This window comes from Gorilla gorilla, chromosome 14 (genome assembly GCF_029281585.2).
Source record: "Gorilla gorilla gorilla isolate KB3781 chromosome 14, NHGRI_mGorGor1-v2.1_pri, whole genome shotgun sequence".
Classification (NCBI taxonomy): Eukaryota; Metazoa; Chordata; class Mammalia; order Primates; family Hominidae; genus Gorilla; species Gorilla gorilla.
This window is the reverse complement of record NC_073238.2, coordinates 42,524,065-42,549,636: the sequence shown is the minus strand read 5'-3', so window position 1 is coordinate 42,549,636 and position 25,572 is coordinate 42,524,065. Positions and strand designations below refer to the sequence as shown.

At 36.4% G+C, this 25,572-nt stretch overlaps 1 protein-coding gene and 1 pseudogene across 4 annotated transcripts in view; both read right to left on the bottom strand.

Moving 5' to 3' along the window:
• The window catches only part of PAN3 (poly(A) specific ribonuclease subunit PAN3), a 157,120-nt gene that overhangs the window by 72,690 nt on the left and 58,858 nt on the right, over positions 1-25,572 (bottom strand). For all 4 annotated transcript variants that reach the window (XM_004054310.5, XM_055359726.2, XM_055359727.2 and 1 more), the window contains one exon: positions 2,464-2,611. In XM_004054310.5, the coding sequence (XP_004054358.3) occupies positions 2,464-2,611 (148 nt within the window). The remainder of the gene's footprint in view (positions 1-2,463; positions 2,612-25,572) is intronic.
• Positions 5,711-25,568, bottom strand: LOC129526185 (elongation factor 1-alpha 1-like; annotated as a pseudogene).

Below are 25,572 nucleotides of genomic sequence, written 5' to 3'. Positions count from 1 at the left end.
ATAGAAACTTTAAATTAAAAACTTGTAACTAAAATCAATGAGTTACACCTATAATAGACAGTAAGAATTAAAAATAAACTAAATCACCACTACCGTAGGTAAATAAACTCTTTATTTATTCTATAACCTTACACGGCAAATGTCAAGAACCCTTCCTTAAACAAAGCAACATTTGTAGGTAAGAAATGATGGAAGACACTGAGAGTACAATGGTTTTTCCGAAAGGCAGACTTAAATATTTTTTCTTTGCTCATCTCCAGAGTGTTAAACCAATAACCAAACAGAAAAAATAATTAATGCAAAATAATTCATCATTGTTGAAAAATATTTTAACTGCGTTGTCATCTGAATGAAGAGCACTTTTAAAATAATAGTCATTAGAATTCAAGAATACATTTCATATGATATAATGACCTATTTCCAATGGTTCCAGAGAGTGATCACTTTCATCGTTAAGAGGAGCTAGAATAACCATTTAATGCTAGGGCTATGTAGAAGAATAGATTTCCAGCTAATTTAATTTTTAAATTAATTAATTTCACCCTAAGTTTCTATTGTGAGGTCCAATTGGGACCAATGAATATACCTACCTCCAAATAAGCTTATACCTATACCATAAGCATTAATGGATTTTCTTAAACTGAATGTTTTTAAATTTAAAATTCCCTTTAATATTTTTAACTCCTCCAATTGAAAAGGCTAATTTTTTTTTGAATGGCATGTCTAAATTTGTTTCATGAAATAAGTTAACAAAATGTTTATTTCTGATACGAGGAAGGAAGTATTGTTAGGCCAAAATAAACTGGCATGTAATTAAGGCCAAAGTTTTCTGATTGCTATGTGGATCCCATTATTGCGGATGCTTTGGAAAGAGACATATAAAGTTGAATTACAACACTGCTCAGGAAGTCTAGACAATGCCTAAGAAATTTTAAGATGTGTAGCTCATTTGTAGATTATGCTCATGTAAACAATGTGAACACACCTCAACAAGAGAAAAATCATAGTAGTATATTACTTACAATAAAACTTTAAGGCTACCAGAGATATTCAATTCTGACACTGCTCTCTAGGGAAGAAAGGAAAATGCTTACAAATTTAACTGAACCTGGAAAAAAACCAAAGTAGAAGAAAAGGTAAGGGAACAAGTGGTGGGAGGGGAGTTGGAAGGGAGACGGGTAGTAAGAGAGAGAATGGTGGGGAAATGAGGCGCTGACAAAATCCTTAGCAACACAAGGTTATTAAGCTCTGAGTACTCTGATACTTTAATGCTAAAACAGATGCTCTGCTCCACTGTGTTATCTTTATCTTCTCCCATTTTTCTTCCCAAAGAGGTCCTTGAATTAGATATATGAGTATTTAAATCAAAGATTTACTTACTAATTAGATTAAGCCCTGGAGACAGTACCAGTTCCTGGCTGATCTAGATATATCCTTTGGCTTTGTTTTAGTGTGTGTATATATTTCATTTTATTTCTGTTTTTTTTTTTAATGTCCAAGACCAAGTGATGATTTTCCTGTATAGGTTCTAGAAGCATAATTTGTGTGTGCAACTCAAACATTTGACAAACATAAGATACCAATCTGCTCAGCACTTACTATGAATTCAATATGATTGTGCATACCACCTTACTTTCCAAATCAAGGTATACAGCAGTGGGGATAAGTGATGTTAATTTTAAAAATTTAAATATTTTTATATTAAAATAAACATTATGGAGAAGCAGATGCAAAATCTGCATGAATTCTTAAGATAAAAATGAAGACTGCAAAGAATCATAGATTTCTCAAAGGGTCACATTGAACTATGCCTTCAGGACTCCTGGAGTACAAGCACATTTGCCCAAATTGTTCTGTCATTATGGGTACACTTTATGGGTACATTATGGGCAGAAGATAATTAAAAAGTGTTTTTCTCTACTGCAATGATCCCTCATGTAGTATATTTTTTTCCTACTACTGTTTATAATACTTTACCCAATTTAAAATTACTACTATAGCATTTATAATCAAATATCTGAAAGGGAATACCATCTAAAGATGTAGAATGATTAAATTATTTTTTAGAAATTTAATGTAGAAGGAGGACTCTGAGGCATATGTACATAAATATTCACGTTCTTTCTGATGCCTTTATAAGTTTGAGTGAAACAGCACAAAGTTTTAAAAATAGAGAAATACAAAAAGATAGATTTTTTTCCTAAATAACCATTTTCCCCTTTAAATTTTTTTGTGAGTTTTATACATAAAAATTCTTATATGTAATTTCATTCATATTGAAATTTTGCTTTAAAATTCTCAACTACACATTTGGCCTATGGTACCAAAATCTAGAACATAAAGCTCTTAATTTGTTCAAATGTGAATCATTCAAGTATACAATTTCAGTTCTGATAAATTAATAGTAAATGGTGCTTACAGACATGGTATCTGGAACTCACTGGAAATAGTTACTCAACTTACCTGGTGCTAATCCAGCAGTAGCAGGGCTTCCCATGGATGGGTGAGAGAAAACTTGAGAGAAGGCAGACATATTTGACTGGGACACGTTACTCAGCCTGGAGGCTGATCCTCCTTTAGGAATAAACTCGCTTGCAGTAGGATTTGGTGTCTATTTAAAAATCAAATATAGTAAGTTAACACACTTTAAGCCGAAAAAAGACATTGAATCTACTAGGCATACTCCACAGTGCTTTATTTACTAAGTAAAATATATTATTGAAAGGATTAACAAGTGTTTTCGGTTCCATATTTTGGTGTGTCATAATTATATTTCTTAAAGGAAATCTGATCATCAAATTTGAAGACTTTAATCATTTCATTTGCAGAATTTTAACCTCAGTAATGTGTAAAATTTGTCTTTATGATCAAGCATGCATCATTACCAAACTACTACGTTTTAGAGAACTGGGAGGTTGAGATTACCTCAAAACTGAGCAACAAATTTCAAGTTTAGTATCTTTAAATCACTTCTACCAAGATAAAGGTCAAAACTGCCTTTCTTCCAAAATTAATCACTTTCTTTTTTGTAGGTACTTCAAACATTTCCCTAATAATATGGTATCATGTATTTAAGTAACAAAGTAAACGTCAGAGAAACATTTAAAAACACAGCAAATATGGGAGGAATCAAGATATAAGAAAAACTAAAGCGATCCTAATGCCCATGCAGTACCATGCGTGACTTGTTACACTGAAAAATATTTGGCTATGAGATTACACAGAAAACACCTTTTTCACAGTGGTACTATGCTACAACTCTTTATATATTCAAGTGGCATGGTATTTTTAGCTTTAAGAAATACTAGAACATATGAGACTATACATAAGATTCATAAGAAGTCTATATAATATTGTCCACATTAAATTTCCACAGGAGGCAGAAAGAACAACTTCCCTATTTAATTTGAATGAGTTAAGAGTTCAAAATACTAGATCTGGAAGGTAACAAGTCACCAGGCTAACCCAAATGTAAACTCCAAAACGAGTATTATCAGTTATGTGCCAGCTAAAGTTAAATAAAAAGTGATAAAATATAGAACAAATGCTAAATCTGGGCTTAATTAAAATAAACTAGAACTACAGAATCAATCTTTTACTGCCACACCTAAGGCATGAATTTCTGAAAAAGTATAATCAGGTCTGAGGCTATATTTTCCAAAGGGGAAAAAAATCCTCTTTTATGACTTAAATGTGTTTTTTAAAAATTTCCAATTGTAACATTCCCGAAAACAGTGGCATGTTCTCTAAACAGATGGCCAATTCCTTGATTTCTGGAGTAGAAAACCAGCCACTGCATTTTACTAATGTAGTACCTTCCTAGTTATAAGGGAACAAATGGCTACCAACAGAATGAAAAGTATGTCAGGGCCGGTATGTCCCAGTTAAACCTAAATCTTAGAAGTTGAGGGTCAAGATAAAAGCCATTGATATCTTGATAAAATAGTCCAAAATGTCTAGAGACGTGGACTTCAGGATTATGCAAGATTACCAGGAGACAGCAAAATTACATAAGGAAAATAATACACAATATGAATATTTTTAGTGTGTTCCTGAGAAACAGGTATTACCCAGTTTCTATTTCACATATATCCTATAATTACAGTAAATAACAGACTAATTTCAAAAATGAGTTTCTCTAACCTTATTATTTTGAAAGAGTATTTTTATTATTTTTGAGACCCTGTAAAGGGGAAAAAAGAGGGGAAGGTCCATTCTACCTTTCATAACAAATTATAAAGGACCTCCAAATATGTATGAGTGGAAGTTATTAAAATTAACCTAACTATTAAGATTTACATACAACACTGTAACTTCTACAGATTCAATAACCACGGATGCCAAAACCTACTCAACAATGAATCTGAATTAAGAACTGAAAAGGATGACCTAAAACTCTCCTTCCTTTCTTGATTTAGTATTCCTTGATTTGGTGGTTTGAGAGTTTGTTTTGTTCAACTGTGAGCACTTGAGATTAAAGATAAAATAATTTAAATGGCAGAAAAAATAATTATGTAAGATACAGGTACAACAGCACACAAAAAAAATCTTTAATAGATAATATAAATTAATTGTAGCCAGATCAGAAAATGATCAGATACATTTAAATTAAAAATCAGAAATTAAGACCTTACCTAGAATACTTTTTCATGATAAAAATCTTTAAAATAACATGTAACAATAAAGATGCATTCTTAAAACTTCTACTGGTTTAAAATATAAATCTTTTTTTAAAACTATAAAATCTATTAAAAATAGCATAGGTATATATTTTTAACATGTTAAGAATAATTTTTTGAAAGATAAGGCTAAACTGGTAACTAGAACAAGTATCACATTAAAATGAAATACCTGTTGAGAAAAGAACCTATTTCTTTCAGGCGTAGGAGGCAAAGGTTTTATCTAGGATTAGATGACATAAGAACTTGAGTTATATAAATTATTTGACTAACTTCAACAACAATAAGGAGTTTGGGATAAATAAGAAAAATAGAAATAAAAAAAAACTAAAGTTTTACTATCCCTGCCCTATGTTTGAATAATCCTTTCCTAAAGACAGGTATTTCTCTATAATATTAAATTTTTGATTTCTGTAAAATATACAGATATGCACTCATTTATATTCATAATTAAAACCCTAATTTACATTTATATTTTAAATAGTTCTAAGTGTACATTTTAAAAAATTAATGTTCATTCAATAGTCTAAGATTCTCATACACTCAAATTTACCCCCCAATTTTTTTTTTGCTTTTTTTTGTTTTTTGAGACAGAATCTCACTCTGTTGCCAGGCTGGAGTGCAGTGGCACAACCTTCACTCACTGCAACTTCCGCCTCGCAGGTTCAAGTGATTCTCCTGCCTCAGTCACCCTAGTAGCAGGGATTACAGGTGTGTGTCACCAAGCCTGGCTAATTTTTATATTTTTGGTAGAGGCGATGTTTCATCATGTTGGCCAAGCTGGTCTCAAACTCCTGGCCTCAAGTGATCTGCCCACCTCAGCCTCCCAAAGTGCAGAGATTACAGGCGTGAGCCACTGTGCCCAGCCTGCCCCCCAATTTTCATGTCCAAAACAACCAAGTCCTTCTTATATAGTGAGTTCTCCAAAATGACATCATCCCCCAACTTTCAAAAATGATCCCTACTGCTACCTTCTAGACCCAAATATAATAAATCAAGAATCCTGACCATTAGCTTAAATGTTGTTGTAATTATTATCTTTTTTTTTTTTTTTTTTTGAGACAGAGTTTTACTCTGTCACCCAGGCTGGAGTACAGTGGTGTGATCTCGGCTCACTGCAACTTCTGCCCCCCGGGTTCAAGTGATTCTCCTGCCTCAGCCTCCAGAGTAGCTGGGATTACAGGCGCCCGCCACCGCACCCAGCTAATTTTTGTGTTTTTAGTGGAGACGGGGTTTCACCATGTTGGCCAGGCTGGTCTTGAACTCCTGACCTCAAGAGATCTGCCCGCCTTGGCCTCCCAAAGTGCTGGGATTACAGGCGTGAGCCACCACACCTGGCCTAATTTTTTTTTTTTTAAATTAGATGGAAAGACAAGAAGTTTCTGTTGAATGATAACAGAACATAAGATATGTAACATTTCATTGCATATATGGCCCAAAAAGGCCTATAAGAAAAAAATTGTTATCATACAATGATGGAATGAATGAGAAACTAATATTCCTGAATACTGGTCAGGGTTATTTTAATCACATAGTAAACTCATAAAACTATTGGACAGCTCTTTAAAGAGCTCGGCCTGCTTTAGCTATCTTAAGGGCTCTGTAAATTGGTATCAGTAGTCTTTCCATCCTCTGAATGAAAACCTAACCTGGTGACTTTTTCTTAACAACTTTATTTAAGATATAATTAACATGTAATACACTGCACATACTTAAAACTTTGGTAACTCTTGACACAGATATACAACCTGGAAACCATTACCCAAATCAATATAATGACCATAAACATCGTACTAAAGTCTGCACAGGCCTCTTCTAAACCCCTCTCTCCTTTCCACCCCTCTCTGCTCCCTGCCCCCAAGTCTCCAGGAAACCACTGATGAGCTTTCTGTCACTATGAATTAGTCTGCATTTTTAAAAATTTCACATAAATGGGTCATACACATATATGTATTTTTTACCTGGCTTTTTTTTTTCTCACTAAACTTTGTTTTAATGGGTCTCAAAATTCTGTGACAGAATTTCGGTCAAGTTGTTTCCATTAAAACGTACTGATTTAAAAAACTAGTAACTTAAAACTACCACATGCAAAACAAAAAAGAAAAAAAACAAAAATGAAGTAGTTCACAAAACATTCTCCTTTCCTTCTGAAGGTTTTAAGATGCATTGTTATCTTTAACCAGTCTTTTACTATTAACTTAAATGGCCAACTGAAACTAACAGTCCTGAGACCATTCTTCCACCACTGATTAAGACTAGAGTGCCAGGTATTAGGGATAATATTCATTTAGCCTTCTGAGATTTCTGGGCAAACCTGGTGACCTTGCCAGCTCCAGCAGCCTTCTTGTCCACTGCTTTGATGACACCCACAGCAACTGTCTGTCTCACATCACCAACAGCAAAACAACTCAGAGGAGGATGGTCTGAGAAGCTCTCAGCACACATGGGCTTGCCAGGAACTATATCAACAATGGCGGCATCACCAGACTTCAAGAATTTAGGGCCATCTTCCAGCTTCTTACCAAAATGGCAATAAATCTTTACCTCCAGCTCAGCAAACCTGGATGCAACATGGGCTGTGTGGCAATTCAGTACAAGGGCATAGACAGCACTGATTTAGCCTGAATGGTTCAGAATAATCACTGAGCAGTGAGGCCAACTGCCTTCATTCGTGGGTCATTTTTGCTGTCAGCAGCAACACTCCCCCAACGAACATCTTTGACAGACACATTCATAACACTGAAGCCCATAATGTCTCCAAGAAGAGTTTCACTCAAAGCTCCATGGTGCATTTCAACAGACTTCAGTTGTAACGTTGACTGGAGCAAAGGTGACCACCATAACGGGTTTGAGAACACCAGTCTCCACTCGGTCCACAGACACAGTACCAATACCACCAATTTTGTAGACACCCTGGAGAGGCTGGCGCAAGGACTTGTCAGTTGGACAAGCTAGTGGGAGGATGCAGTCCAGAGCCTCAAGCAGTGTGGTTCCACTGGTGCTGCCATCTTTATGGGTGACTTTCCATCCCTTGAACCAAGGCATGTTAGCACTTGGCTCCAGCATGTTGTCACAATTCCAACCAGCAAATGGCACAAATGCTACTGCGTCAGGATTGTAGCCAATTTTATTAATATAAGTGCTGACTTCCTTAATGATTTCCTCATATCTCTTCTGGCTGTAAGTTGGCTCAGTGGAATCCATTTTGTTAACACCAACAATTAGTTGTTTCACACCCAGTGTGTAAGCCAGAAGGGCATGGTCACCAGCCTGCCCATTCTTGGAGCTACTAGCTTCAATTTCACCAACACCAGCAGCAATAATCAGTACAGCACAGTCAGCCTGAGATGTCCCAGTAATCATGTTTTTGATGAAGTCTCTGTGTCCTGGGGCATCAATGCTAAGTCACGTAGTACTTGTTGGTCTCAAGTTTCTACAGGGAGCTATCAACAGTGAGACCACATTCATGCTCAGCTTTCAGTTTATCCAAGACCCAGGAATACTTGAAGGAGCCCTTTCCCATCTCAGCAGCCTCCTTTTCCAATTATTCAATGATTCTTTTGTTGATTCCACCACATTTGTAGATCAGATGGCCAGTAGTGGTGGACTTGCCTTGAATCTATGTGTCCAATGAAGACAATGTTGATAAAAGTCTCTTCCCATTTTGGCTGTTAGGGGTAGTTTTCATGACACCTGTGTTCTGGTGGCAAACTCGCTGCAAAGAAGTTGATTGGGTTCTTTCACTCAGCATGAAGATTGATCCACTTCACTGCATCTATCAATACTTCATTTGTATTGCTTATTAGTATTCGACATTATCAATATACTATAATTTATCCTTTCATCCATTAGATATTTAGATTGTTTCCAGGTTTTGGCTATTACAAATAAAGCTGCTGTGAAGATTTGTACACAAGTCTTTGTACACAAATACACATTTCATTTGTAAACAAATACACATTTCATTATTCTTGGTTAAAAACGTAGCAGTGAATGATTTGGGCATATAATACGTATGTGTATATAACCTTTTTAAGCTAGTAAACTGTTTTCCAAAGTAGTTGTGATTTTTTATTTTTTTTTCTTTTGGAGACAGGGTATTGCTTTGTCACCCAGGCTGGAGTGCACTGGAAAGATCATTGCTCACTACAGCCACTCAAGCGATACTCCAGCCTAGTTGTGCTATTTTACTACATCCACCAGCACTGTATAAGAGATCAAGTTGCTCTATGTACTCAGGAATACATAGTTGGTTGGTCTTTTTCATTTTAGACATTCTAATAGGTGTGTAGTGGTATCTCATTGTGGTTTTAATTAGCATTTCCCAAATAACTTATTTGCCATTTTATATCTTCTTTGAAGTGTCCACATTTTTTGACTACTTTTAATGCATTTTTAAATTTTCTATTATGAAGTTGTGAGAGTTCACCAAATAGTCTGAAGTACCCCCCAACCTTTTTTTTTTTTTTTTGCTTTTTTTTCAAAAAAATTTCTTTTGACATAAAGTGAGACTCACAAGAAATAGTACCTTTTACCTTCTTTGATGACAGGTAACATCTTACATAACCATAGTACGTTTTCAAAACCGTAAACACTGGTGCAATAATTTTAGCTAAACTGCCCACCTCGTTTGAATTTTACCAGTTTCTGAGTGCATAAATGCACTCAATTTGACTGCATTTTTGCAGGATATTTTTTCCAAGTATGGAATTCTAGGGTGACACTTTTTTTTCCTTCCTGTATTTTAAAGATACTGTTATACTGTCTACAATTTGTATTATTTCCAGTGAGAAATCAGCTATCAGTACTGTGGTTTCTCAGTATCTGCACGAGACTGGTTCCAGGACCCTCCTCCAGCTCCTCTGCAGATACCAAAATCCACAGGTTATTAAGTCCCTCATATTAAATGCCTAGTAGTTGTATGTAGTCTATGCATATAGGTGCATACTCCTGTATACCTTAAATCATCTCTAGATTACTTATACCTAATGAAATATAAATGTTATATGGCATTCTTTATTTGTATTATTTTTATTGTAGTATGATTTTTTTGGTGTTTGGGTTTTTTTTTTCCCCTGGTCCATGATTGGTTGAATCCAAGAATGCAGAACCCATGGATACGGAAAGCCAATGGTACTGTTATTCCTCAAAAATGGTTTTGTTTTGTTTTTTGGTATGGCTGCTTCTTTGATGTGCCTTGATGTAATTTTCTTCATGTTTATTTTGCCTGTGGTTCACTGGACACCTTGAGTCTGTGGGTTTACAGCTTCATCAAGTTTGGAAAATGTTGCCCATTATTTCTTAAAATACTTTTTCTGCACATCCCATCAGCCCCATCAGGAACTCCAATTATAAGGATATTAGGTCACCTGATGTTATCCCATGGCTCACATTTTCTCTGCGTGTGGTTTTCTGGGGCAGTTTCTATTGCTATGCCTTCAAGTTCACTAAACTGTTCTGCAATGTCTATTGCCATTAATCCCATCAAACATATTATTCATTTCAGACACTATAGCTTTCAACTTTCAAAGTCTGATTTGGATTTCTTATCTATGTATAAATGTTTCATTCCTGTACTAACATGTTTAATCTTTCCTCTAAGCTTCCTCAACATATGAAATACAGTTATAATAATTATTGTTGATGTTTTCACGTAACTATTTCTGAATCATTTCTGGATCAGTTTTGAATGATTACATTTTCTTTTCTTTATGGGTCTTACTTTCCTCCTCCTTTGCCTGTCTGGTACTTTTGATTACATGGTAAATAATGTGACTTTTATCTGCTGGGTGCTGGATATTTTCGTACTCCTATAAATCTTCTTGACCTTTGCTCTCCATTGTAGTTAAACTGCTTACAAATTAGTTTGATTCTTCCAGGTCTTGCTTTTAAGTTTTGTCAGGAGGAACCAGGGAAGAATTTATTCTAAGGCTAATTTGGCCCCACTACTGAGGGAAATGGCTTCCAATTAGCCTTACTTGGTGCTTCACAAGTTACGAAGTTTTCCATGTTGGCCGGTGAGAACAGGAACTACTCCTGGCCATGTACAGATCTGAGAATTGTTGACTGTGATCTTCTTGGCAACTGCTTTTTCCAGCTCTGGTAGCCTCTTCTTTCACATCCTGAATTCACATCAGCTAAAGATTCAAGAGGGATCCCTTGGTAAATTGCCAGAGTTCTCTCTGTATGTGAGCTCTCTCTTCTTCAGTATGTTTTCTTGTATAGTATTGCCACCTTAGCCACTGTGGACTTCCAGTTTGGTCTCCTCAATTCAGACAGATGAGCAGGCTCCACCTGATGTCCCCCTTTCTGTACAAGGTTGAGAAACTCTCCCAAGGTAGTAAGCTGGGTTAATCACAAGGTTCACCTCATTTGTTTTCCATCTCTCAGGGATCACTGTCCTTCACTGTCTGATACCTCATGTCTTGAAAACTGCTGTTACATATGTTTTTGTTCAGTTTTTTAGCTGCTTCTGAAGAGAGGTAAGTCTAATCTCTGTTCTTTCACCTTGGCCAGAAGACAAATTTAGTGGTAATGTTTTGAAAATATTAAGGAATTTTTTGACTTTGAGTTATCAATATATAAAGTTTAGCCAACTCTTTTTGGTTAGATTAAACACCCACTAGGAGAGAGGCGATCTACAAATACCATTTCAAATAACTTGTGAGCAATTCAATCTACTTTCTTACAAAGTCGGTTTTTCAAGTTTTGTTGTGCTTTCCTTATAATCTCTTTCCTAAAAAAATAAATCATGTCACACGCACAGTTCAACTAACTGTCCTTTTGATAATGCCCACATCTTTGAAGCACCAAGTCACAGTCTATTTTACATAAATATTTCTCCAATACAATTATTCCTACCCATGCCACTGGGAGTGACTAGGCAACAGCAATGAGCAGTGAATTATCTGGAAAAGCAGAAGAGAGGGTACTAATAATGAGAAAGAAAGACAGGGTGGAGGAATTTTTTTTGCCTTGTTAAAGTGATCTAAAAAGACATAAAAAGATGAGACCCAGCCAGGCACGGCCGCTCACACCTGTAATCCTACAACTCTGGTAGACCAAGGCAGGAGGACTGCTCAAGGCCAAGAGTCTGAGATCAGCCTGGGCAACAAGAAGAGACACTCTCTCTACAAAAAAAAAAAAAAAAATTTTTTTTTAATTAGCCAGGTGTGGTGGTACGCACCTGTGGTCCCAGCTATTCAGGAGAACTGCTTGAGCCCAGGAGGTGAAGGCTGCAGTGAGCCATCGCTACACCACTACCCTCCAGCCTGGATGACAGAGCAAGACCCTGTCTCAAACAAAATAAAGATGAGATCCATGGACCTAAAGAGCAGCCCAATTCAGACCTAATTTTACTAGTCTCCAGTGTTAATAAGCAACACAGGATAAAGAGGAACAGAGGGAGATGGAAAGGAGTAGTCAGATGGTAACAAGAATCCCCAGGTTCACATAAGGTTTTTTTTGTTGTTGTTATTTAATGAATTGTTATTTCCACTTATTTCAAGCACATACAAATACGGCCAATTTAAAATGTATTATCAAAATATACTCAACTTCTGGGTTAGTCAGAAACTGACCTATCTAAAACCTGCAAAGTTTAATTAAAAAAAAAAGTTAAAAGTGACACCTAAATACAATGACTATTGTAAAATTAGTCTAATAATATAGTTTATAAACTTTCTGAAGCAAACTAAGCCCTCTGATTTAAGCATCTCAATAAAGGAAATATAATTTTCTAAATCAGATAAAATTGGTGGAGACAGCAGAAGAAAGCTAATTACTAGTATTTCCAAAAGATTCATATTAGCATTCTTCTAAATAAAAGTTCTCCTATTTATAACTTGACAATCTTAAGAGGAAAGTAGCATGTGTATGTTGGAACCCAGCAAATGAAGATCAATTAGTAACAAGCTTTACATTACAATGGAGGAAAACAAAAATTTTTATGATCTCAGCATAAAGCAATTCTCTGTACATAACAGCTTGAAATTATACACATGTAAATTTCCAAAGACAGTTGTTAGCTCATCCTTTACAAAGTTTGCCAGAAATGGATAATACTATAAACATCTCTAACAATCTCCTGGTGTACCTTTTATGAGAACAGTTTGATAATATTATCAAAATGAAAAATAAGGCCGTGCAGTGGCTCACACTTGTCATTCTACTACTTTAGGAGGCCAAGGGTGGAGGATCACTTGAGCTCAGGAGTTCAAGACCAGCCTGGGCAACAAAGCAAGACCCCCCATCTCTACTAAAAATTAAAAACAATTAGCCATGCATGATAGCACACACCTGTAGTCCCAGCTACTCTGGAGGCTGACATAGGAGGATGAATTGAGCCCAGAAGATCAAGGCTACAGTGAGCTGTGATCATGCCACCTCACTCCAGAGTGGTAAAAGGAGAAAGGAAAAAGGGAAGGAGAAGGGGAAAAGAAAAAGAAAGGCAGGCAGGCAGGCAGGAAGGAAGGAGAAAAACGGGAGGAGACGGGAGAAGAATAAGCAAAGAATAAGCATGCCCTTGATCTAGCAAACTCACATCTAGGAAATAAAGCTAAGAAGAAAAATGACACAAGTAGATAAGGTTAGCACAGCACTTTTTTATTATAGTATTTTAAAAAAAGAAATAAGCAAAATATCTACCAGTAGGGATTTGGTCATGTGGACTGTGGAACATATCATAATGTATAACTATTAAAAATTATGAGTTGATATATTTTTATTAAACATGAAAAGAGACACCTATACTACTGATTCAGTAAAAATAAAAGATAAGCTAGAGAACAGCAATGAAACTAAATTGCTATTTATGTAAAATAGTTTCCTTATGCCTGAGAGGGAATGGGGGAATGCGTATGCACGCAGGTGTGTAAAAACATGCTAAAGATGGTCACTAAAATATATCAGACAAGTTATCTGTGGGTGGTAACCTGGCTAAGGACATTTTTGCCTTCTTCTTTGTACTCTTCTATAGTATCTGATTTTTTTCAGTAGTATATACAGTCAGCACTCCGTATTCATGGGTTCTGAATCCGCAGATTCCACCAACCACAGATAAAAAATATTTGGGGTAAAAAAAACCAACAACAATTTAAAAAATACAAACAAAAACAATACAGTATAGCAACTATTTACAAAACATTTACATTGTAATAGGTATTCTGGAGGATGCACATAGGTTATATGCAAATATTATGCCTTAAGCACCCCGGTATTTTGGTATCTGCGGGTGGTGGGGAGGTTGTTGCTAGAACCAATCCCACAGAATACAGAAGGACCACTGTATAATTTTTACAAAAAAATTCTAAGAAAGTTCAAGATTTCTAAATCATAAAACCACTTACACCATTCCCTTTTTCATTTGCATATCATCGCAGAATGGAATTATCGTAAGAATTCACATGGATTGTACATTTAAATTCAGACCAAAAAAATCGATGCATATAAAAAGATAATCTGTATCCAAAGAATAGAAGACACTTAAAAATAAAACCGGATGTGTGCATCTGCTACAAACTAGGTAGCCCTAATCAGAAAATCTGAAATCTGAAATGCTCCAAAATCTGAAACTTTTTGAGCTCAAACATGATGCTCAAAGTCAATGTTCAATGCAGTATTTCGGGCCAGGTCTTCTCAGGTTTAAGATGCTCAACCACTAAACGGATTCAAACACACCCCCCAAAAAAAAAAAAAAAAATCTGAAACACTTATAGTCCCAAGTATTTTGGATAAGGTATACTGAACCTGTACTTAAAAGAATCTGAAGTTATTTACATGTAAAAGTGCTCCAATAACAGTAATCATTCATAATCACAGGGCATACCACCTAGTTTATTCTATCACTGTCCCTAAAAGGAGCAAAAATGTTTACTTAGGTCAGTGAATAAGTAGTACAGGAAAGTGAGACTATCACAACATTCCAAAGAGGCAAGAACTACTTTACACAGCTACGATTATTGCTACTTATGCATATCTTCTATCCATAGCCATATAACAGTAAAACCTATTTGTCATATTCCACAGTAATTTATAATACTTACATGTATTCTTTCTAACAAAGAATCCTACCATATTAATCATAAATTTTAACATATATTAAGATTTTCAAATGTTTTCCACGTTGATATTTTATTTAATGAAATTGTACCAAGGGAAAATTTACAAAAATATGTAAAGCATTAAATTTCAGGAACATATTAGGCCAAATATTCATCCAGCTAATCAATAATCCAGGTCCATCCATTTAATTATTTGAATACCTAATATATAAAAGACACTGTGCAAGGCAGTGTACTAGGCGCTGTGAGGAAGAAAGACATAAAACATAGACACTGTGTTCTACAAGTTCACAGGCTGACATTTCACAGGTATACAATGTATCCTGAACCCAATTCCACACTCTCAAGAACTCAGAACATCCATGTATCAAAAGACATACATTATCTACAATGTGCCATGATCAGTATATTGATATTAGTTTATGTGATAAGTTCTATAAATGAATAATTAGAATCTGGTAAGTGCTAGGACAATGTGAGCAAACATCTAATGCTGTTTAATTAGGCCATAAGACCGTATGTATGAATCGAATCTTAAAAGACAAGTTTGCTAAATCAAGACAGAAGGGAGGGTACATCAAGCAAGGTGAATGTTCAAAAAGAATAGTCAAAGGAGAAGCAAGAACATGGAACTCTTCATGGTACCTACATGGTACCGCAAATAGTTCAATAGGAACAAGAGCAAGGAGCAGCTTGGATGCCTTCATAAGGGATTTTGACCTTTTTTCCCCCAATGACAAAGATGAGAGGCAAGATCAGACAATCAGGTAGTTGTTTGAAAAAGAAGACTAGAAGCAGGAAACCAGCTAAGACACCACAATATAATAATCCAAGCAAGAATTAAAGGTGGATCTACATTATAACTAACAGAGTAAAAATAATTTCAAACCAGCAACAGATCTTAGTTGCTGAAGGATATGGCAGGTAAGGAAGTGAGGGATCAAAAAGAGCTCACAAGTTAGACACCAAATGATATCAATAACCAAGATATATGGTGGCATATAGTTGTGAATAAGTGAGTGTCTACAGATGTGTGTAAATGAAAAACAGGTTTGAAGGAAAATATACACTGTTCATTTTATTTTTTATTCATTTATTTTTATTTTTTACAGGAACCCGCCCTGCCTCTGTGAGAGGGGGAGGATCCCTAACTTGGTGTTCATTTTGGACAGGTTGAGTTTTAAGTCCTATGTCATGGAGATAAAGATGTTCAGAAGAAACCAGAAATATAATAGAATGAGTGCAGAGGACTAGGAGGGGAAAAAAGTATCCAGGAGTCAAATGTGACTAGGAAGGAGCTGAAGTATTGAAGACATGTGAGATTACAGAAGAGCACTATGAAGAGTGAAAGAAAAAACAGTCAATGACAGAGCTTGGCAGAGTTCTTGAGGGCAGTACAAAGGCCAAGAAGTCTTACAAAAAAAAAAAAAAAAACCCACTAATAACAATCTAACAGCTAAGAAAATAAAAGTTTCAAAAAAAGAAGAATGGTCAACTGTCAATTGTAGCAGTGGGCAAGTAAGAGGAATGCCGTTAATTTTGTCAGTTAGGGGCTGCGTGTGGTGGCTCACGCCTGTAATCCCAGTACTTTGGGTGGCTGAGGCAGCTGGATCACCTGAGGTCAGGAGTTCGAGACCAGCCTGGACAACATGGCAAAACCCTATATCTACTAAATATATAAAATTAGCCGGGTGTGGTGGTGCAGCCTGTAGTCCCAGCTACTTGGGAGGCTGAGATAGGAGAATTGCTTGAACCTGGGAGGCAGACACTATAGCAAGCCGAGATCGCACCACTGCACTCCAGCCTGGGTGAAAACAGTGCGAAACTCTGTCTCAAAAAAAAAAGTCAGTTAGACAATCTTATCAAAAACAGTTTCAATAGAATGGTGAAAAGGAAAGGGAAAATACTGGGAATTAAGGGATGAACAAAAGGTGAAAAAGTAGTCACCATAATAAGTAGGAACCATTTCCCAAATTGTATCGCAGAGTTTTCCAAATGTACTGACCAAAGAACCTTCTCCTCATGTAGCATGCTTTGTTGTGGGGTTCATCAAGTATCAGAAAAGATTTAAACATGGAATGTTTATAAGTTAAAGAGGATGTAACCAACATAGAGAAATAAGAGTAATATTGAAAAGAGACACATGAAGGAATAAAATCAAGATGGCCTTCAGCATATAACAAACACCTATTTGTCTGAGACAGGAGGAAAAATAAGAATATTAATGAAAATATAGATAGGTAGAAAGCTGATACATGAGGCAATTCTTTTTTTTTTTTTTTTTTTAAGAAACGGGGTTTTTTTGTTTTCGTTTTTTAAGAGGGTCTTGCTCTGTCACGCAGACTGGAGTGCAACAGTGCAATCATAGCTCACTGCAGCCTCGAACTCATGGGATTCTCTTGCCTCTGCCTCCTGAATAGCTGAGACTACAAGCACATGTCACCACACCCAGCTAATTATTATTTTTTCTTTTGTACAGACAGGGGTCTCACTATGTTGCCCAGGCTGGTCTCGAACTCCTGGGCTCAAGTGAATCCTCCCGCCTCAGCCTCCCAAAGTGCTGGGATTACAAGAAAGAGTTATCACACCCAGCCCACACTTCATTCTTTCTAAAATTTTTAAACTTTGTCACAGTAGACAGAACCACAATGAATTCTTAATGACCTTTTTTCTCCCTTCCATGAATAACACAAGGTCATTACTCTAAAGTGATAGAGTAAAGGTTGAGTAGGTCTGAGAACATTAAAGATTTCGAGTATCAGCTAGAGAGAAGAGGAGGTCCAGGGTGAGATGTGTGAACAGAAAGTAGTACATTTACAGAAAGGCCACTGCAGCTGCATCATAGTTCTATAACTCTTCAAAGTCCCCAGGTACCCTAACTAGATAGCTTGAAGCTTCACCTTTACAAAGTCCAATCCATTGCATCAAAAGCCTACATTATCCCATTTCCTGTGGCCTAGAGATTACAAATCACCTGAAGTAATACCAAAACCCAGTGAGTAAAGATGGAAGCAAATCTAGTGAGTTTCCAACCACCCACCGCCCCTGAGATCTTAAAGGAAGCAGTAACAAGCAACTAGAACTCACATGAGAATTTATAGGCCAAGAGATTTTAATGTAAGCATTCTTATAATTAAATACTTCTTACAAAAAATGCCATTTAATCAGACAAGGGGAAAAAAGTAGCATCAAAAGAGATGCTGACAAGGAGACAATGAAATCAAATGGATCCCCTAACACATCCACAGTCCAACAGTTCTCATTTAATTGTATCACTTCACTAAAACAACAGTAATATTATAACTTATGATTCACAACCACACAATTTTCAAAAGTCTGAGACAAAATTAGCGTGATTTTATTTAATGTATCACTACTTTTAGGTAAATCTTAACCTGCAATATTATGAGAAATTTACAAAATCATACATTTCCCAGACCCTTTCATTCAAAATGAAATGTAAAATCACAGGAAAAAACACATTAAGTTGTCCTTTCAAAAAAAGCATTTATTTTTCAAAATATTCAAGTGAGTTAGCATTTAAATGTGAGCCCTTAAAAGAGACCAAGTGTCACTGCCCCATTATACACATATCATGATTTAAGCACATATGAATATAACTGCAGGCTGTACTCTAAATAAATATAAACAAACATCAACTTTAGGAGATAAGGTGATAAGGTAAAACTGGACAATGGACATTTATTTAATATCTATTATGTGCTTGGAAATTTGAATCCTCACAACAACTCTGTAGGACAGGTGATAAAATATTTCAACCCCAAGCAATGGCAATTTGAACTATGTAGTCATAGAACAAACAGAAAATTTTGAATTCACATACAGATTGGTCAGGCAAAGTGACAGGTAACCATCCAGTGATGGGTAAACATCCTGGGCAAAGACTAAAGGAAAGATCAAAGTGAATTTGCACTTAGGTGAAATGAAGTGTTTTTGATGTGGTGTCTCAGGTGATCTTCCATTCACCACCTGCTTGGTGTATGGGCTGAGATGATGAAAAAAATATAAAACAGAGAAGCTGGTCGGGCGTGGTCGCTCACACCCGTAATCCCAGCACTTTGGGAGGCCAAGGCGGGCAGATCACGAGGTCAAGAGATAGAGAGATCAAGACCATCCTGGCCAACACGGTGAAACCCCATTTCTATTAAAAATACAAAAATTAGCTGGGCGTGGTGGAGTGTGCCTGTATCCCAGCTACTCAGGAGGCTGAAACAGGAGAATCGCTTGAAGCTGGAAGGTGGAAGATGCAGTGAGCCGAGATCACACCACTGCACTACAGCCTGGCAACAGAGCAAGACCCCGCCTCAAAAAAAAAAAAAAGAAAAAGAAAAAAGAAAAGCAGAGACGCTTTCTCACTAAACAACACTGTCAAGAGGTAATTAAGTCTATCACAAGGCTTAAAAGATTAAAAAATAGCAAGAATACTTGTATAATGTTAAACTTTAAGATGGAAGACCTCTAACATTTCAAAATAAGCCCCAAAAAGTCTATGATTAATTTTTTTAAATACAGAAAAGCCAGACCCAGTGTGGTGGCTCACACCTGTAATCCCAGCACTTTGGGAGGCTGAGGCAAGTGGGTCACTTGAGTCCAGTAGTTCAAGACCGGCCTGAGCAATATGGAGAAACCCTGTCTCTACAAAAAAATACAAAGAAAACCTAGCTGGGCATGGTTGCACATACCTGTAGTCCCAGCTACTTGGGAGGTTAAAGTGGGAGAACTGCTTAAGCCCAGGAGGTAGACGCTGCAGTGGGCCATGACGACACCACTGCATGCCTGCCTGGGCAACAGAGTGAGGCCCTGTCTCAATAAGTAAATAAATAAATAATATAGAAAAGTCTTAAATTACCACAAAATTACATATATTATCCAATAAAAGAAAATTAAGGTCAGGCATGGCAGCTCACACCTGTAATCCCAGCACTTTGGGAGGCCAGGAGTTCAAGAACAGCCTGGGCAACACGGTGAAACCCTGATTCTACCAAAAAAAAAAAAAAAAAAATTAGCCAGGCATGGTGGCACACACCTGTGGTCCCAGCTACTTGGGAGGCTGAAGAGGGAGCATCGCTTGAGCCTGGGAGGCAGAGGTTGCAGTGAGCCAAGATTGCACCACTGCACTCCAGCCTGGGCAACAGAGCAAGACCCTGTCTGGGGGGAAAAAAAATTAAGAAAGAAAGAAAGAAAGAAAAATAATAAACAGTAGCATTTAAAAACAAGTAAAATACTGGGTTGGTGCAAAAGTAATTGCGGTTTTTGCATTAAAAGTAATGGCAAAACCACAATTACTTTTTCACCAACCTAATACCTTCAGGATACAGAAATAAACACATGCTTAACCTCGAGTATTTACAATCCAGTAGAAAAAGACAAACAGGCAAACAAATTTTATACAAAACAGAATGAAGTAACTGGTAAACACCAAATACACTAGGAATAGTAAAGTAAGTTAAACAAATTGTGTGTGTGTGCGTGTATACATATATATATTCTATCCCGCCTGCTGTGTAGACAAGTAATTCCAGAGAAAGTAGTATTTGAGCCATCTCTTAAAGGAAAAAGAAGGAAGATCTGTTTTTCAGGCTCAGTTAACAATGGTTCAGAGAACTGACAGTGTATTTTATATTTTATGTAACATAAAAGATCTCATATGGTTAGGATGTAGTATATGTGGATGGGTATGAAGAGATAGACCCAGATAGGTAGAATAAATCCTAAAAAAAATTGACAAAAATTATTCAGAAGCTGTTTATGCGTAAGGAATAAACAATCTCACTATTTATAAAAAAGGAAAGAGGAGTAAGATACTGTAGACTTTAAAAAAGTAAGAATTAGAGGCAGATAATATAGCAGGAAAATCTCAAGATTTAGAACAGATCTTGGCTAGAATTGCAGCTCTACCACTAACTAGCATTAAGCTTTCCTAACGCCCAATTCTGTTGTCAAATGGGGATAATATGTGATTACTGTTATAATGTACACTGTCCAATATATTCTATTTTAATTAATGATCTGTCAAAGCACAGTAGTTTCCTTCTTATAATAAGTGTTAGATTTAAAAAGTAATCCAGGGGAGAAAAAAAAAACGAGGTAGAATGAAAGAGAAGGCAAGGAAGGAATATTTAGTCTCAGAGATGGGGAAGATAATGCCATAAACTGAAGAAGGAGTATAGGAGAATATACGTGAAGCAGTAAATCTGGAAAACCAAAAATTAAACCGTATTTCTAGACTTTCCAGATTTGTAGGGAGAGTGGCATATTTACCCACATGCAAAGGTATCAGAGGCACAGAAAATCTGAGCCTTGAACTCAGAAGACAATTCTAAAAGTAACATTTCAGAATCAATGACATACAAGAAAAAGCAAAGAACAAGTGAACCAAGAACAGGAGCTCACATGGAGCCAGGGACGAAACAAAGAGTTAAAAGTACAAAGAGAGGCAGTTGTGGTCGTTTATGCCTATAATCCCAGTATTTTGGGAGGCTAAGGTGGAACGATCACTTGAGGCCAGGAGTTCAAAATCAGCCTCGGCAACAGAGTGAGACCCCTACTCCCCCCGTCTCTTAAAAAAAAAAAAATTATTATTATTATTTTGAGATGGAGTCTTGCTGTGTTGCCCAGGCTGGAGTGCGGCAGTGCCATCTAGGCTCACTGCAAGCTCCACCTCCCAGGTTCACACCATTCTCCTGCCTCAGCCTCCCAAGTAGCTGGGACTACAGGCACCCGCCACCATGCCTGGCTAATTTTTTGTATTAAAAAAATTTTTTTATTAAAAAATGCAAAGAAAGAAATTTCATGGCCAGTACAGTGGCTCACACCTGTAATCCCAACACTTTGGCGTGCCAAGGCAGGAGGATAGCTTGAGCCCAGGAGTTCGAGATCAGCCTGAGCAACACGGCAAGACCCCATCTTTACAAAAAGTGAAAAAAAAAAAAAAATTAGGTGGGTGCAGTGATATGTGCCTGCAGTCCCAGCTACTCGGGAGACTGAGACAGGAGGATCGCTTGAGCACAGGAGGTCGAGACTATGAGGTGAGCCATGATTGCATTACTGCATTCCAGCCTGGGTAACAGAGAGAGACCCTGTCTCAAAAAAAAAAAAAAAAGAAAAAAAAAAAAGAGAGAGAGAGAGAGAGAGAGACAGAGAGTTTCACAATAAAAAAGTAGCCAGCAATATTAAGTGCTCAATAAAACTGCTGGATTTGGCAATTATGGAGATCCCTGGAAAACTCTGAGAGCAATTTCAATAAAATTTTGGTAACACCAGTTTGCAGACATTTAAGGAGTAAATGGATGGTAAGGAAATTTAGAGAAAAGAGTGGAAACTATTCCAAAGGTTCCCAACTGGGGACTTTACAAACATATTAATGGAGATCAGATGGGTCTTATCAATATCTCAAACAGCCATATGAAGAATAAATTTACCCTCTACAAACCTACAAAAGATTAAGAAAAATTTTAAGCTTCTCTGTTTCTCTAATTAGCAGCTCCATATATGTATTTTTCAAATGTATCACTGTTTAATAAATGCCATGTTTGGCAGACAGGCGCCTTCGTATCATAAAATATTTGGTTAAAAAATCAGTTAAAAGATTACTAAGTAATAAAGGGTAGGGAATCATAGGCCTCTTGAAAGAAATCCAGCACTGAAGAGAATAAATGCAGTATGAATGACTGCATTCCATCAGAGCTCGGAAACTCGGACAAAGGTTTTGTTAAGTTTCTTGTTAGTTGGTTTGTTGGTTTTCCTTTGTTTTCAGAAGTAGAAAAAGACCAAGATATTAGGTCAAGATTAAGAAATGAACGTAAAGGAATGTTTAAAGTTCCAGAAAGAAAAGTAGTTAAATGGCACAGAGGGAAAAGATGAAGCACAAGGAAAAATGACAGAGCTTACAAATGCTGCAGGGTCATACATAAGTTACAGCCCGTGTCTAGACAACTATGGATGCATTCTCATCCTCAAAAGCTGTCCTGCAGAAATTCAGTTAACCAGTTAGAAAATTAAATCAACTGTAGTTACTAGAGCTACAGCACATAGAAGTAAAGAGATTTTGAGTCTGACAAACATGGACTCAAATATCTGTTCCTCTACTAACTGTTTAACCTTAGAGATACTTAGCTTCCCTGAAGATGTTTCTTCATCTAGCAGTAACATCTATCCCATAAGCTATTAGCAATACCAAAAGACAATACACGTAAAGAGCTTAGCACAGTGCCTGGCACAAGACAACCATTAAAGAAACATAGCCATAATTATTAACATAAAATATTTTAAAACATTTTTCTGACTCTAGGATTGAGAGGACCTAAGATTTAAGGAAACAAATGGAACAAGAAAGACGAATATGCTCCTGACACAATTCTTTTAACTAGTATATGTCAAAAACACAAAACGATATTAAAAATACTTTCTAATCACACAAAAGGAAAAAAAATGGTATGGAATTGGTAAGTTACTTTTCTCTCACAAGAACAAGATAAAAACTCCAATACAAAAATATATATTGACATACTATTTGCTTTGTATAAACTATTCCAGACCCCCAGTTTGGAATCTACACAGACAGTAATGGAGACGAGATGAGTATTTTTCAGTACTTCAACATGTGCCTGGTAAAGTGAAGCATTTTAGAGATTATAAAGCTCTAAATTTGGGTACAGCATTCCTTATGCCCTTAAAGGAAAAGAACTACCTGAAGTATAAAATAACAGTATTTGAAACATTAGATTCAGATAACACCAATTCAATATTTCACACATTAATGCAAATCTATTACTATTTTAATTATAAATAAAACATAACTATAATCAACCTAAAGATTTTTCAAGCTATTCTAAAAAAAAAAAGTACCTCAGAACTGCCACCAGGATAATGGGGGCAGTCGTGGAGAGGTCGAGTGGCTACACCTCTGCATTGGTAAGTGTTTCACCCCCACAACCTACAAGTAATTCCAGTTTCACTTTTATCTGCTCTTAAATAGCTGTGGTCCAATTTTTTTCTTCAGACCTTCTTTTTTAAACTAAAAACTAATTGTAACAACCCGTATCAAAAACCTCTCCACTACTGATATAAAAGACAAGCAAATTCAGTTAAAAAAACTATACTGTTATTCATAATTGACATAGCCAAAACTTTCCAATGAAATTTGAAGCATATGGTTATATGAAACCCCTGTCTTTTCTTATCTTTAGAAAATATTACCAAAATATCAGCTGGAGCAAATACTACATTTTGCAGTATTTACTTTTGGAATAATTTATTTATTCCTATGCCCAAGGCAATACAGATACTACTCATGTATCAGTAATAAACAGAACAAAATACTGTGGAACCTATTTATAACATAAGGTTGGAAACAGAAATAAAACCAAGTTGTTACCTTTGTTATATCTTTTCTGTGTATGGTATGTACATGTGGGATTATAGGCTTTGCCTTGGGATATATTTTAAATGCAAGTTTGGGAGGAAAGACATTCTACCTCTGGCTAAATTGAAATTGTTAATAAAACAATATTACAGAATAATTATCAATTTTTCAAAAATGGAAATAAAATTATAATCCAGATTAAAATGGCATATAAATTTTTTTGTTGGTACTTCAAAATCTTATATAGAAACTACCTGACATAAATTTTCATTTGCATTATTCAGTATTGACAAAAAAGGTACAGTCAAAGATGGAATGTATTTGTAATGACTCTATGACAACATACTATTGAAGTTAGTTTTAGAGCAACTCTTGACAAGTTTGTTTACACATAATTTTTGTTTCCTAGTAAAAATGTTAAAAAGACAACATATGAAGCACCTTGTTCTTCAGATTCCAAATAAATGTGACTTTATGTAATAAATTTTATACAACTCTTTTTTTTTTTTTTTTTTTTTGAGACAGAGTCTCGCTCTGTTGCCCAGGCTGGAGTGGGTGCAGTGGTGCAGTCCCCGCCTCCCAGGTTCAAGCCATTCTTCTGCCTCGGCCTCTCGAGTAGCTGGGATTGCAGGTGCTCCCCACCACACCTGGCTAAAATTTTTTTTTTCTTTTCTGTATATTTGTAGAGACGGGGTTTCACCATGTTGGCCAGGCTGGTCTTAAACTTCTGACCTCAGGTGATACGCCTTCCTCGGCCTCCCAAAGTGCTGGGATTACAGGCGTGCACCATCATGCCCGGCCTTATATGACTCTTGAATGTAGTCCTATCCTGAGTAACTCTTGGGTAGTAAAAATAATTGAACTCAAGTATTAACAAAATCGAAAACAGAAAAACTAAATTTAACTAAATATAGTAAAATATTCGGCCAGGAGAGGTGGCTCATGCCTGTAATCCCAGCATTTTGTGAGGCCAAGGCAGAGATCACCTGAGGTAGGAGTTCGAGACCAGCCTGGCCAACATGGCGAGACCCCATCTCTACTAAAAATACAAAAAATTAGCCAGGCGTGGTGGTGTGCACCTGCAGTCCCAGCTACTTGAGAGGCTGAGGCATGGTATCTTGAATCTAGGAGGCGGAGGTTACAGTGAGGTGAGATGGCGCCACTGCACTCCAGCCTGGGGGACAGAGTGAGACTCTGTCTGAAAAAACAAAAAACAAACAAACAAAAAAAAGTAAAATATTCTACAAAGAGGAAAAGCTCAAAAAGCCACCAAGAAAAAATCATTTAGTTGATTAAGGGTCACTAACTTTACTCTGATTAAAAATTTTTTAAATTACCTAAGTATACCAGCTAAGTCATCCAATCCTTTCACACCCACCACCCCAAACAGACACAGAAAGCAGCCAAGACATTCACTTTCAAGAAATGTCTAATAAAAATTATTTTT